Source organism: Chrysemys picta, chromosome 3 (assembly GCF_011386835.1).
Source record: "Chrysemys picta bellii isolate R12L10 chromosome 3, ASM1138683v2, whole genome shotgun sequence".
Lineage (NCBI taxonomy): Eukaryota > Metazoa > Chordata > Testudines > Emydidae > Chrysemys > Chrysemys picta.
In genome coordinates this window covers 129813197-129829213 of record NC_088793.1, presented here as the reverse complement: position 1 = coordinate 129829213, position 16017 = coordinate 129813197, and the positions used below count along the sequence as shown (strand labels likewise).

The following is a 16017-nucleotide window of genomic DNA, read 5'->3' as shown; positions in this document are numbered from 1 at the left end:
GGGGGTAGGTAGGGGCTTTGTGCAGGTGGGGTGGTAGCTCAGGGTGCTGGGAGAGCAGTAGCTAGGGGCTGTGTGCAGGCACAGGGGTACCTCAGGGTGCAGGCAAAAGGTAGCTAGGGGCCGTGTGCAGGCAGGGGGTAGCTCAGGGTGCAGGGAGAGGGGTAGCTAGGGGCTGTGTGCCAGGAGGGTGCCTCTGCAGTCCCTGTTCCAGGAGGGCTCTGCCAGCCATGGACCTGGGTCCCCCTTCCCCAGTGGCTGATACCAGCTGCATGAGCTAAGGGGCTGGGAGCTGAGGAGCAGCTTCAACCCGAGGCACCAGCAGGAGACGAGGGAACACCCTGGCTGCCTGCTCCATGGCACCAGCCAGAGCAGCAGCTGCTCCGCACTGCCCAGCTCCGGCTTCCCACCTCTGATCTGGCCAAGTCGCAGGGAAAGAAGGACGTGGGAGTGTGTGGAGCTGCCCCCTGCCCTGATTGCCCTGCTCTTGCACTGTAGTTTTGGGGGGGGAACAATGCCCCCTGTGCCTCCCAACTCTGCCCATGGGTTCAGGGTTTCTGCCCCACCATGGGGAGCACCAGGGCTCGGGGCCCTGGGATTCAGCCCAACCGCTCACAGCTTCAGTCCCACGTGGGGTACTGGGGATCAGGGCTTCAGCCCCACAGCTCCTGGCTTCAGCCCATGGGGGGCACTGGATTTCAGCCACGGGGTCTTGTGGCCCCCCCCCGAAAGGGCTCGCAGACCCCCAGAGGGCTGCAGACCACTGGTTGAGAACCACTGATCCAGTAGATCTAGTGTACTTGGACTTTCAAAAAGCCTTTGACAAGGTCTCTCACCAAGGCTCTTAAACAAAGTAGGCAGTCAGGGGCAGCCTCTTGGATCAGTCCCTGCTTAAAAGATATGAAACAAAGGGTAGGAATAAAGGATCAGTTTTCACGGCAGAGAGAAGTAAATAGCAAGATCCCACAAGGATCTGTACTGGGACCAGTGCTGTTCAACATATTCATAAACGATCTGGAAAAAGAGGTAAATAGGGAGTTGACAAAGTCTGCAGATGATACAAAATTACTCAATATAGTTAAGTCCAAAGGTGACTGAAGAGTTGCAAAGGGATCTCACAAAACTAGGTGACTGAGCAAGAAAGTGGCAGATGAAATTCACTGTTGATAAATGCAAAATAATGCACATTAGAAAACATAATTCCAACTATACATACAAAATGATGGGGTCTAAATTAGCTGTTACCACTCAAGAGAGAGATCTTGGGGTCATTGTGGATAGTTCTCTGAAAACATCCACTCAATGTGCAGCAGCAGTCAAAAAAGCTAACAATGCTAGGAACCATTAGGAAAGGGATAGATAAGAAGACAATAAATATCATAATGCCACTACATAAATCCATGGTATGCCCATTGCATGCAATTCTTGTCATCGCATCTCAAAAAAAAAAATATCAGAATTGGAAAAAAAAATACAGAGAATGGCAACAAAAATTATTAGGAGTATGGAACAGCTTCCATATGAGGTTAATGGAAGTTAAAAAGATTGGGACCTTTCAGCTTGGAAAAGAGATGACTGGCCGTGAGGTTATGATAAAGTTATATAAAATCATGAATGGCATGGAGACAATGATAGGGAAGTGTTATTTACCCTTTCACATAACATGAGAATCAGGGGTCACCCAATGAAATTAATAGGCAGCAGATTTAAACAACCATAAGGAAGTACTTCTTCACACTACACAGTCAACCTGTGGAACTCATTACCAAGGGATGTTGTGAAGGTCAAAAGTATAAACTGGGTTCAAAAAAAGAATTAGACGAGTTCCTGGAGGATAGGTCCACCAATGGCTATTAGCCAAGATGGTCAGGGACGCAACTGCATGCTCTGGGTGTCCCTAAACCTCTGACTGCCAGAAGCTGCCAGAACAGTGCCCTGTTTTGATTAAGTGCCCTGTTTTGTTCATTGCCTCTGAAGTATCTGGCACTAGCCACTGTTGGAAGACAGGATACTGGACTAGATGGACCATTGGTCTGGCCCAGTATGGACATTCTTATGTTCTTATTCGACCAAGTTTTTGCCAAAGCTAATCACTATTATAGATGCTGTATGCACTTCATGCCACAAACAGAGTAAGAAGCAGCAGAAACCTCTCTCAAATCTACTGCTAGGTGGAAACAGTCTCTGTATTACCAACTCTCCTTGCTCCAAAGACTTCTGTGTTCACTTCTGTCTCAAACAAATCAACCCCTTCATTTCTAAGGAAATCTGAACTCATGAGCTAATAGGTCAACTTAATTTTCTTTTTTCAAAGAAGCAATAAAAATGTCAATCCCATCTCTATATTAAATGCATCTCGCTGCTTTAAAGTTACACAAATTTATATACTAGCAAAGGCAAAGAAATTAAATGGTAAGTTATTTCATCCTTATTTAACTCCATAAGAAGTATGGTCCAAATTGTGTCCTCAGATATGCTTGAGAATTAGAGGAATTCAGGATATCCACTAGCGTTCTCTTTAAAGACCCACAAGAGTTTTATATTAATATGTGATTAATATTTTACAGTGATTAGACAGGGGAGCAGCAGCCTTTCTTGCTTTTGTTAGTTAACACGTCAGTCAAAAATAATGTTATTGTAATATAGTATTTGGAGCTTAACTTTGTTTGGGGTTCTTTTTACACTAGCTAAAAAAAAAATTACTTCCTCGAGCTCTGTTTTAATTCACACTGTGGTACACAGAGGTTTATTGAAGTGCACTTTTTTTTCTTGAATCTTCATTTATTTGATATTTATAGACTTTTCTCTGATACTTCTCATCAACATTAATGAATTAAGCTTGACAATCAAGAATTAGAAACCAGTGGGGTTGGGCTAGCAAATATAAAATTGGACAAGCTACTAGTAGTAGAATAATGTAACATCTCAGAATACTATATATTATAGGTTTATCTGTGAGCTCTACTTGATTGCTGTATTTTTCACATTCTGCAAGTTTTCTTTACATGACTTTTTCTTGCTACAAACACAACATAATCATTAATGCCGTGGACTGATGTTGGAACAGCTCCCTATAAACCACTATAACATGACATCTCACACAGATCATTCTATTAAAATCTCCATACCATGCATTGCCATAATACATCAGATCACTTCAGTGAGCTCTCAACATTTACTTTATCAAAGACCTATGTGGTGGTGAGTAGCGCGGACGATGGCTTTGTGGTAAGGACAAGGGTTAGGGAGCAGAGTTCTATTCCCAGAGCTGCCACAGACTTCTTGTGTGATCTAGAAGAAGTCACTTAATCATTCTGGTCCACAGCTTCTCCCATCTGTAAAGTGGGTATAATAATATTCCCATATCCCAATATCATAGGCCATGTACATGTTAGGACACACAGGCTGAGCAGGATTTCCAGCTTCCAATTCCAGCAAAACAGCAGAGATTCCCAAGGGTACATTGTATAACCTGCCCTGTTGTTCTGAGGATCACAAAATTACCAGGGGAGGAGAAAAAGGACAAAGTGTTCATGATCAATCACATCCTGCCCTCCTTGGGTCTTGTTAGACACCATTTCATCTAAGTCCAGGCAATTATCCAGTTCGTGCATAAATACAAGCCATGCCTTATAATGACTAAAGTATGAAAAAAGCCAGTACCCTGAAAGAGGGGAGCTATCTTTTATCATAATGAAATCAAATAAAGCTTTCAACCGGTGCACAGGAGAGATATTTATATACTCCGTCCTGAAAGGCAACGACTGAACAGCCAGCCCTACCCTGCTGCTGCTCTTGTGCAGATGAACCGAGCTCTCACTCTTCCCGAGAAGGGGTTGTTCTCTCCCTAGTGACTAACATGCTTAGTAGCATCCGCCCTAGGAGCGATTTGTTTAACGAGGCCAAAGCGCAGTCAGGTGGCAGAGGTCGGCAGACCGACCGCGCTAACTAGCCCTGCAGATCCAGCCTCCCCTTACGAGGGTTTGGGCGCCAGGCCAGGGATGAGCAGGTCAGCCTGTTTCTCCCGTGCACTGCTAAGCCCGTTACCCCGCTCACTAGTTATAGTTGGTGGTCGGGATATCTGGGGCCAAGCGCGGAGCACTGATTTCCGGGGGGGGGGGCTCTCTTGCCACCCTGCAATGACAGCTGCCCTGCCTCTGACCAAACTGCAAAAGTGCCCTCCGGCTGCACCCGCCCCAGGCCCTGTCTGCAGCCCCCACATTAACCTTCCCGCCGGAGCAGGGACTTTCCCTGCTTCTCTCGCTTGCCGGCCGGGGCCGCCCCTTGAGCATTACCCGCAAAGCCCCGTCCCTCTGCTCCCTGCTCTCCCCGCAGGCAGCAGCCCAGACACCCCACCCCCAGCCGGCGAGGCGAGGGAGGGGGCTCCCCCCTACAGGCGCCACCCCGCTCCCCAGCCCGCCTGTTACCGAAGCTATCCTTGAAGTCTGGGGGTGGGGCGTCTCGCAGGGTCGGGGTCCAGCCCCCCTCCTCTTCCGCCTCCTTCTCCGTGGGGCCGGGGCTGCCGCCGCCGCCGGGAACCTGCTGCCGCTCCGCCGCCACCGCCCTAGGGACACGGCGCCCCCGGCCCCGGGGGACGGGCCCCTCCGCAGCCGCGAGCTGCTCCTCGTCCTCGTCCTGGGAGGAGGCGGAGCGGGAGTCGGCCGAGGTGCTGTAGAAGGGGTTCCCGCTGCTGTCCTGGCCCGACTCCCCGAACACGTCGTCCGAGATCTGCAGGCTCTCGTAGCGGGAGCGGGCCGCCTCCAGCAGGGACAGCGCCTTCCGCCGCGGCCCCCCGCCGCCGCCCTCCGCCATCATCCCCGCCGCCGCCGACAGCAGCAGCAGCCCCCGCTCCCCGCGGCCCGGCTCCGCCGCCTCGCCCGGCCGCAGGCAGCAGCCCAGTAGCGAGAGCGGCTCGGACAGCGAGGTAGGGAGGCAGGGAGTGGCAGAGCCGCCGCCGCCGCCGCCACCCAGCCCTGCCTCCCTCTGCCGCCCGCGCAACCCACCCCGGTGTGTGTGCAGGGACATGGGGGGAAGGAGCCAGCTCAGCATCTCCAAATACCACATCCAGCCAATTATAGCCGCAGTCCTCACCCAAGAGGTGGGGTTATATGGCAGCCCCGGCCGGCCTGACCCGCCCACGCCCCACCCCGAAGGGGCGGGTCTCGGCGCATTTAAAATCACAGAGCCTCTTTGGGAGAGGCGCTGCCGGGAGGGGAGGTGTCCCGCTCCGCCCCGTCCCGCCCCGCCCCCGGCTCGATGAGACCCTGGAGGAGTGGAGGGAGTTTTTCCTCTTCTTCCCCCAGCAGAGAGCAGCCTTGCGGGAGCTGCGCTTCCTTGCCCACCCCTCAGCTCCCGCGGCGCACGGAGCTGTCCGCGGACAGGGGTGCTGAAGCCCACCCTCCCCAGAAGCCCCAGTGCAGCGTGCGCGTCCAACTTGCGGCTGAGACTTTTCATTGACAATGGGAAGAGACTGAAATCCCTCTAGGTCCCCGGGGTGTGGCAGTGCTTGTTACATAATGGCTGAGCGCCGGGAGGGGGATTGTGACAAGCAACAGGAATCAGTGGGAGAAGCAGGAAGGACACAGAAAAGCACACAGGCCCTTAAACCGAGTTGAGGTGTATGAGGGTCATAATGATCTCTATTCTATCACACCTTCTTCCTCCAAAATAGGATGTGCAATCGGTTTTGCTTGCATTAATCTATAGCTAAGGTTGCAAGTCACTTTCATACTGATGAGAGCCACCTTAATGAAATATGAGTGCAAACCCTACTGAGCCTGGAAAAAATGGGAGGAGGGAAAAGGGCACACTCTCTATAGCAGTGGTCCCCAACCTTTTTCGCCACCACGGACCATGGCCGGCGGACAAGCATCCGCTGAAATGCCACCGAGAAGCAGCAATGTCAATAGGTGTCGCCGCCGAAATGTTGCCGACAAGCAGCGTCATCCAGAGGCGTTATCAGTGGCATTGCGGAGGATGCTCGTCCGCCGGCCAGTACGTGGGCGCACATAGATGCCCTGGCAAGCACCTTGGCACCCGCAGGCACCACGTTGGGGACCACTGCTCTATAGGTTGCCCATGTGAGTACTTCAAGGATAGTTTTAGGGGTGTTTAAAAGCTACCACTCTGTAGTAAAATATTTCCCACTGACTTACTGGATAATTATGACAGTAAAATCTATACTGGTTGTGTTACAATTTACTATAGCAAATAATGCATTCTGAGCTGGGCAATAGTAAAACAAATACTACAAAACCAGCTGTAACTAAGGCCTACTACAACAAATGAATGTAAAGGAACACTATGTATAAACAATATATGGGGCCTGATCCACCTCTCATCAAAGTTAATGGAAGGATTCCCATTGAATCCAATGAGATTTGGATCCTGGCCATGGTGACTCAAAACCAACTCATCATGATCTCCATCATGTGGGTACACACAGTTAACAATTTTGTAACACCATAAATTTATTTTTTCACTGATCCAAAAACAGCTGGGATTAAGATTCACAGAGTTCACAGGAACTAGCTGTTTTGCACAACAGAATGACCACTGAAGAATAAACCTATAAGCAAGGGCTTGACTCTGTGAGTATGTCTACACTGCAGCTGGGAGCAAGCCCCCCAGCCTGGGTAGCCAGACTCAAGCTAATGGGGCTACTAGCACACTTAAAATAGCAGTGTGGATATTGAGTCTCTTGTGATTACTTGGGCTAGTCACTTGAGATCAAGCCTAGGGGGTTGAGTGGGCTTGAGTTTGGGAGACCTAGCACTCTGGCCCCAATCCAGCAAAGCACCTAAGCATATCTCTGTTTTGAATCATCTGAATAGATCCATTGACTACAGTGAGACTATGCACACACTTAAAGTTAAGCACGATTGCTTCCAAAATTGCAGGATTGGGGCCAGAACGTTCAGCACCTTGCAGGACTGAGCTTTTAAAATGCTTTTCTTGTGTTTAATGAATAATATGGTATAAAATAGCAGTTGTTCCAACAGGCATATACACACCTACAACTAATTTAAATAGCAATATGATGGCATAAGATAAAACAAAGTGAAGGAAAATAAATTAAATATAATTGAGATAATCATTTGAAGATTATGGAGTCACACAGTTATCTCTGAGGACATAACTGGAACTGCAAAAACTTTATTACTGGTGATGATGACTGGTGATGATGATTGATTCGCAGACGCCAGTTTGCTGTGCTGGCAGTTAGGAAATAAAATACTTGTATTTCTCCTTACAAATTGAATCTATTTTATATTGAATCCACAAACCACAATAAACATGGTTCCCCAGGATGCTATTCTTACAGAATAACTTTATATAGTAAAAACACACTTTAAAGGTGTTGGCAGGTTCTGCGTACTAAAGGAATTAGGAATTTAGTTTTGTTAGTCATCTTTAAGTGAGAAGTCTGATAGGGAAGTTGTTGACCACTACCTTCCATCTTTTGCAATCGTGACAGAGTTTGTGATGTAGCTGGCTCTCTTTCTTCCTCTTCCTGGTTTGCCTGCAATCCTAACTGATAATATGAGTGCCAGAATCAAGTTGCTGTGTGCTTAGAAAGCAATGTGTCTGCAGAAAGATGTTATTCTCTTACCTAGGATCTCAAGGAACTGTGTAATTTTCCAGTAGCTGATATTATACAGGATAACCAGTTACCCACATCACTGCACCCATTAGTCTATTTTACATTGTCCTGCTTGGGTACAAGGCAATGCTGATTGCCAGTCAGATTACAACGCTACGTTGCAGATTTAATTATGCAGATTTCCACATCTGGTGGTGAGTTACTAGGGGGTACTGTTTCACACTGACCCCCCAACTATCTTCTGTGAGCAAATGCCCTTGACTGTTTAGGGTTCATATGTCTTTTCAGAATTCTTTCTGGCAGTGGTTAGGATTGGCTGCTAGTTTATTTAATGGTGGCCTATGTTCACCATGTCCAATGCCATCTTTGGGCTTTTGTGGTATTTTATAAGGGCAGCAGTTTCATCTGCTGCTCCATCATGCCCTGTTGGTACGACATCAGATTGTCCATGCCCTGCTTATTCAACAGGTCTCCCTGCTTATATCACACCTAGCCTTCATATATGAATGCTGTACTCCTATTCACAACCCATGGATGTTTTCAGTGGCAAATGCTGCTGCCTCTGGGAAGATTACCCAGCCCTGAGTTTTGTTAGTAATATGGAATTCTCAGCACAGATAGTACAGATTTCACCCCAGTTAAGAGGGTATGCTTAGGGTCTCTGCAGAGTTTGGGGGAGATGAGTGTTGAAGGGGCTGCATGTGGGGGGGAGGGTCACCACACCTCCTTGTTAGTAGAACTTGTCAGCAGGAACGTATGCCAGGACAGGGGAAGGGAAGGTCTACTAGACATAGTGGACTCCCCCTGCAACAGGTGCAGGAGAGCAGCTCACAGGATGGAGTAATGCCCATAGAAGAGCTGCTCTGCAAGTTAAAGGATGGAGTTTGCCTCCCAGGCCTTACCCACTTCAACCAAAGAGTTGAAGCAAGCGCTGGATTAAGGTATAGGCACAATAGGCACGTGTGTAGGGCCTCAACTCCTAGAGTGCTGTGTTGATGTCAGAATTTTAGCTCTCTTTTAAAAAATGTATCTTTTTAGGCCTTGTGGTTGTGGAGGAGAATATGAGCAGAGCATAAACAATGCAGTGAGGTCTGCATGAGTTTGCAAACAGCCTGAACAATAGTTCTGAGAGGGCTGAACTGTGCTATTCACCTTACTGGGTTATTAATGCTGAACCCCCCCCACCCCGTTCTAGAAGGCCCACCCCTCCACAGCAGAAGATTGAGGCTAGGGAGGGTCTGGCCCTTGCTACTTCCAGTCCATCATGATTCTGCTGGGGTGATGTCAACAGTCTCCACCCACTCCTACAAACATGCAGAGCTCTTTGCTGGCCTTCCCTCCTCCAGGACAGATGCCAGCCCACCTAAAACCAGGAAATGGTAGCCCTGGGAGGGGGGATAATCTGGCCTGCCCAAAGAGGAGTCTTTGGGGGCCCTTCCCACCAGCAGAGCAGACAGCTCTTGTGTGAGTGTCCCCTGCACTTACCACTCCAAGTAGGTGTGAGGGTGGGGCCTCAGCTCTGAGGCTGCCCAGGGGGGTTTCCCTGTTGGGATGCCTAGCCTTCTAGCTTGCCTTAATGGGGCCTGGCACACAGCTTTTCATGCATTCCTGTCACATCACACGTGCAGACCACTAACTAGATTACTATGACCTGAAATGCGAGTTTAAATACTGTCCGAACTGAGTTGTCTGAAGTGTTAGTAGTAGGAAAGGCAGGTTAGATAGATAAAATGGATCAGGTCAGGCTTTTTTTTTTAAATGAAGAAAAAATCATCAGGGGTTTCTTTAATTGAACTAACTAAATATAAAAGCCTTATGGAACATTGTGAATAAAGTCCTGCTTTCCTCTGGGTTACTTATAGTGGTGTTTAGCTGCTAGGAAAAGACCACTCCAGTAAACTGAACATTGTATCCATGACAACCCACAGTTCAGCTTTTAACTCCCCACACATAAAATGTTAGGGTTTATTTTACATTCTTCTGTTTTTATTACAATAGCAATAATGATCTCCGGCTGCATTTCCAAAATTTTCCTCACCTTTTTAAACAAGTCATTAAATGTCTAGGAATTTCCCTGTGACCTCCCCAGTCTGGCAACATACTCCTTAAATTAAATCATAAAATCTTTTGAGACTCTCACTTATTTCATCAGACAATGCAAAGCAGAGTACACGGAGCAGAGTGACAGCATGTTAAATCAGACACTCCATTAAATTCAGATATTCAGTTTCCACATTTTAGGATCTAATCCTGCTCCAATTACAGTCAGTGGGAGCCTGATCCCACTCTCTTTGAAGGCAAAACTCCCATGGGAGTAGGATCAGGCCCTTATTTTGTTATTCAGTTTGGCTATGTATACACTGCGAGCTAGCTGTGTGAATCCCCCACTTGTGTACACGTACTCATGCTAGCTCTCATCAAGCTAGCTCAAGTATAAATTGTAGTGTCACCACGGAAGCAAGGGTAGCAGCAGTGGAGGCATAGCTGAGTCTTGCTGAGTACATTCCCACCCATTTCAGGTGGGTTTGTATTCAGTATGGCTCAGCCATGCCTCTGCTCCGCTACCCAGGCTACAGTGGCTACCCTAGAATTTATACTCATGCGAGCTCGAGGAGAGCTAGCACAAGTATGTGTACACAAGCAGGGGAATCACACCCTTAGCTTGTAGTGTAGACATGGCCATGACTATATAAAAGGCACCACTTACAATTATCTGTTTCAGTTTATTCTCTAGCTACTGCAGTGGTTCTCCAACTGACGCCCATAGATTACCAACAATCTGTAGAACATTAGCTCGTGGTCCACAGAGAACTGGCTGGCCACATATTTGTAATTCTCTTTGTATCCGCCTGCTAAAAAACATTAAAGACAGCTAAAAATATATCAGGACATTCCTAATATTATTTTCCCATGTATCCAAACACTGTTGCTGCCACAGAAATGTTATCCAGTCCTGAAGGGGAGGGAAGATAGAGAGATTATTGTGTGGACCTATGAAGATATGCACAAGATAAGACAAGGTTTTAATACTTGATTATGATTAGAAAAGTGATTCTGTAAAAAATGTATAATAAAGCTCTGTATTTATCATCTCTCAGTGACTTCCGTATCATATTTAAATTACAATTTCTTTGGGGCGGCTCTCTTTTTGTTCCGTGTTTCTAGGACACCAAACTATGCGGGGTGCTTTACAGTAATTAATAATATTTCTCAGGTTAAAAAATATGATTTGTCTAAATTCTCAGTGCTGCAAATCCAGCCTAGAATCTGAATTTCAAGCTGAATTCCTGCTGCTTCTCCAATCATCACCAGCAATGCTGGTTGGGAAATTTTTGCTGGAAAATACCGACTTGCTGAAACTGAAACATTTTTCAGGAACATACACAATGAAACATGCATTTTAATGAAACTTTCACCAGGAAAGATTGCTCAGGTCTAGGATGGAATTTCCAGCCACAGAGAGATACCCCACCCCAGAATAGTCAATAGCCTGGTGGTTAGGGTACTCATGTGGGATCCAGGAAACCCAGGTCTGAATCAGGGACTTGAAGTTGGGTCTTCTTGAACCTGCAGATTCAAGTCTCTGATTCAGAGTGGGTCTCCTATATCCCTGGTGCATGCCCTAATCACCAGGCTATTATGGGGCCTCTCTTACTCTTTAGTTTTTCATCAAAACACTTGGAAAGAGCTCAGTTTCATCCTGATGTGGAACAGGACAATTTTTGAAATATCAACAATTTTCCTGGGATGGGAAATCCATTTCCCACCCAGTTCTAATCACTAGTACCAATGAGTATGCAATCAGAACTTAACAGACAATGTTGGTGGTGATTTATGGAGCAGAACAGATTACAGTCCACACTTCCTTAGCCGTATTGTCTCTGCAGGGACACTTGTAAAACTAACAAAAATATGTTTTATCTGTAAAATGAGTAGCAGTGACTCAGAGACACAGGGAATATACATTGAGTCAGAAGGTGCTATTTTTACACATTCACTTTTCTGATTACTTGAGACAGAAATAGAACTACACTGTGGTTAGACCACAAACTCTGAGATCAAGGACCGTATTGTGACTCAGAGTGCCAAAGCAGGATGCCTGGTTCTCTTGTTGCTTCGGGGGGAGTTATCTGTTTCAGCCCCATACTTGATGTGGTGACATCCCCATCCACACTGGCTCAGCTATGGTAGCTTCCCCTGCCTGCCCACCTGCATGGGATGGGGAATACCAGGCCTGCAGAGGCTGTTCTTCCTCCCTGTGCTGCACTGTGCTATAGTTAGCCCATGCAGGAGAGTTGGAGGCACCTTACACCTCCCTACTCCCCTGTACAGTTGCATAATGTGGGTCACAAAGTGATGTTGAAAATATTTTTCTTTTAGAAACTTGTTAAACGGGTCTAGCTGAAGTGCTTTTGGCCACCATAACTAAAGTTGCTGTAGAAGGTGCATAATAACCAACAATACTGCCTAATGGTTAGGCGGGGTTTTGACATGGTAGGTTCCCATTGAAAACACAGTCTGGTCCTTGTGTGCCCCTACCCCAAGGGTTTCCAGTCATTCCCTTTAGCACAGAGATTTTATCGGGGCAGAGTCCTTGAACAGTCAAGGCTTTTTCCAGCAGGTCTCTCACCTAGATGAAAACTCCTGGTGGATTAATGCCCTTTTGGAGTGGGTAGGGAACCCCAGGCCCGTCCTCTCCACTGAATTCCAATCTAGGGCCCAATGGCCGACAGCCACACTTGACACCTTGGGTGCTAAGCCACCACCCTCCTGTGACGCTCTATAACTCGGGGGAACACCCTACACCCCCATGTTCATCTTTATAAAATGATTGTGTGGTATCCAAGGCAAAGTTTGTCATGTTGGAGGTCTTTGGAAGGCTCATAATGCACTGAGCATGGTTGTTATAGTGATATTATAGTAATTGTTACAGTAATGTTATAGTAAGGTTATAGGTTATAAATTGATGTATATAGTTATGAGGCTGAAAATGTATCCTCATGGCTTAAAGCAAGCCCATGCAAAAACTCTCCAAGAACAGGGAGGCAGTTCACACCTCATCAGGGCATGGATGGGACAAACCCAGCCCAGCCTCACAGGAACAAAGGACACTGGCTTAGGCAGCAACAAAAGAATCTGTTAGGCCTTGGCTACACTCGCTGATTCACACACTGCCGCGGCAGCGCTGTGAAGCGCAAGTGTAGTCGTGCCGCCAGCGCTGCGAGAGCTCTCTTGCAGCGCTGCAAGTACTCCACCTCTCTGAGGGGAATAGCTTGCAGCGCTGCAAGCAAGCGTGCAGTGCTGCAGGCACTGATTACACTGGCGCTTTACAGCGCAGCAAGTGCAGCGCTGTGAATTGCCAGTGTAGCCAAGGCCTTAGACTTTCAAGGGAGTCACCCCCTTCCTTTGGGCAGTTTGGGACTGCGATGAGGTAATACTCACCTGACTCTGAAGGGGGGCGGGGGGCGCAAAGCCAAGGGGAAAGAAAGGACATGATAAAAGGGAGAGACATTTTGCCATGCTCTCTCTCTTCCACATACATCTACAGCCACCACCACCACCAAACAACTGAACCACTGATCAAAGGGGAGAGCCTGGCTGAAGACCCAGCCTGTGGTGAGATCAGCTTAGAATGCATTTTGCTTTTATTTCATGTGACCAAATCTGACTTGTTATGCTTTGATGTATAATCACTTAAATCTACCTTTATAGTTAATAAATCTGTTTGTTTATTCTACCTGAAGCAGTGCGTTTGGTTTGCAGTGTGTCAGACTCCCCTTGGGATAACAAGCCTGGTACATATCAATTTCTTTGTTAAATTGATGAACTTATATAAGCTTGCAGCATCCAGTGGGCATAACTGGACACTGCAAGACGGAGGTTCCTAGGGTTGTGTCTGGGACTGGAGATATTGGCTAGTGTAATTCGCTTGCAAGTAGCTGGGAGCAGCTTACATGCCAGAGGCTGTGCGTGAACAGCCCAGGAGTGGGGGTTCTCACAGCAGAGCAGGGTAAGGCTGGCTCCCAGAGTCAAGGATTGGAGTGGCCTAGCAGATCACCAGTCCAGACAACACCAGAGGGGAATGTCACACCTCCTTGGACCATTTCCTACCCTAGTCCCCTTTTACTTCTCGGAGTGACTCACTCTAATCAAGTCTCTGGCCTGCAATGTCTCACCTGCCTCTCTTTCATGGGTTTACACAGGCCTGCACTGCCAGGTCCCAGGCAAGGAGCACCTCGTTAGTATTTTCCCTTCAGAGCTCGGAGCAGCCCTCTGCTCCCTTCTGTTATCTCCTCTGAGTTGCTCTGTTCCCCTTTTTAAAGCCCCACCTCCAGCTTGTGCAGACTTTGCAGGTATGGCTGGGCAGGGGCGCCTGGGCCCAGAGCTGTTCCTTAACCTCTTGCTCTTCATTGTGGGATTTGTATACCTCATCCAGCTGCCTACATAATTCCATTCTAAATCCCTATTTTCAGTCACACATAACTTTTCAAGCCTTTCATTTCTTGGGCTGAAATTTTACAGGTCTGATCTTTGCCCAAAAACAACATTAACTGGAATGTTTGAGGAAAAACAGGTCAACATTTTCAAGTAAGTGGAGAGAGGAAAAAATACATCTTCACCATTATGTAAAAATATATATATCTATCCTGTGAATTTTTAAACAGACCTAACATTGAAACAGCTGTGGCCTGAAAGTTAAAATTTGGCTGAGAAATAGTTCTCCGGGAGGCAAAGTGCCTTGGAATGTTTCAGTGATAAATGGTTTTGATTTGGTTGAGTTATGAGCATTTGAAAAATAAATCACATTTTGTGCATGCACTGGACATTTTTAACCACAGCAGTATTATTAACAATGTTTGCCTAACTTTCTGAGGAAGGCAGGGTGTATTGCTCATGCATGCATGGAAAATTAGCCATGTGGTTAATAATTTATGGAGTATTTGTAGTGAATGATGCAGGGGTCTGGAGCTCTCTGCCTCATTCTCTGTGTGTCCTATATGTACATGTGCATTGGGCATCACACCAGGGCTGGTGCAAGGAAGTTTCGCGCCCTAGGCGAAACTTCCACCTTGCGCCCGCCCCCCCCCCCCCCGCCCTGAGGCGCCCCCCCCCCCCCCCCGCAGTAGCTTCCCCCCCCGGGGAGCCGGGCGGCAGCTCCCCACCCCAGCTCACCTCTGCTCCGCCTCCTCCCCAAGCACGCCACCCCCGCTCTAATTCTCCTCCTCTCCCAGGCTTGCGGCGCCAAACAGCTGATTGGCGCTACAAGCCTGGGAGGCGGGAGAAGTGGAGCGGCGACCATGCGCTCGGGGAGGGGGCATAGGAACAATGTAAAAAAAAAATCGGGGGCACCACTTTTTGGCGCCCCCAAATCTTGGCACCCTAGGCAACCGCCTAGTTTGCCTAAATGGTAGCACTGGCATCACACATACTTTAGAAAGTGTCAACATTGAGCCAGTGGCATGAGAATACATAAGGGCAGCACACTCTGTGTTTAGTGTGCATTGAATGAGCCCGTGTTCCATTTATTATACATTTTAAAAGTGTACATTTTTGAAATGCACCTTTTGTAGAGCACACCTCACCTCAGTCATGGAAAATCTTGTTTAGTTCAAGTTCAATAAGGCAAAGTTTCAGAGAATCACGTATCTTGTGCAATGCAACTCTTTTGAAGTATGCAGTGATGGAATCAGGGTTCTGTAAGAGCCTGTCTCTCAATCTCTGTGTACTATATGGCGTAAAAACCATCCGGATCTTGGGTTACACAGGAATGGAGTCTCTACTATGGGAGTTTTCAAGTAATTGGGAGTTGGGCTTTCTGGTGGTGTCTGCACTTTCTCTATTCTTTCCCAAACTAGCAAATTCCATTAAAAATGCATTAAAAGATCATTAAGATTGTATGGTTAAATGCTCAAAAGTCAGGAAATGCCAAAGTTAAGGTAGTAACATTAACCCTACCCCCTTGAAAGTCTGAGCTACAATAAAGCCTTTAATTACATGATCATATACTATTTTCAAAACAACACAATAAAATATATGTTTATTTCTACAGCCTTATAAGGTGCATCTTGCATGATATGCAGTGAATGAGGAATGATTTCAGGGTATGTCTTGTACTATGTTCTGAAGGTCAGTAAATTTGGGCTCTGGTGAACCACAGTTCTACAGTTGGGGACCCTCCAGTTAAAAGCTTCCCATCCTTAAAAGTTCACATCTAGGGACTGTCAGCAAAAGCATCTCATCTGATCTCTGCTGCGTTGGCTGGGAACAGAGAAAGAAGCAATCCACAAGGTATCTAGGTCTCAGATCATGTACAGCTTTATATGTTTGCGCTAACAGTTAGAATTGCATCAAGAAGCAGAGTGGAAGTTAATGCAGTTTGTGGAACATAGGCCAGAATATGCTCACATTAACTCACT

The 16017-nt window shown here is 47.1% G+C and overlaps 1 protein-coding gene across 4 annotated transcripts in view; it reads right to left on the bottom strand.

The window, feature by feature from the left end:
- The window catches only part of PGBD5 (piggyBac transposable element derived 5), a 119199-nt gene extending 114053 nt beyond the window's left edge, over nucleotides 1-5146 (bottom strand). For 2 of the 4 annotated variants that reach the window (XM_065590496.1, XM_024106503.3), the window contains exon 1: nucleotides 4425-5145. In XM_065590496.1, coding sequence (XP_065446568.1) covers nucleotides 4425-5061 — 637 coding nt within the window. In that variant the 5' untranslated portion in view covers nucleotides 5062-5145. Of the gene's footprint in view, nucleotides 1-4424 lie in introns of all 4 variants that reach the window. The other 2 variants (XM_065590498.1, XM_008169755.4) reach the window with 2 other exon arrangements.
- Nucleotides 5147-16017: the final 10871 nt, after the last annotated feature.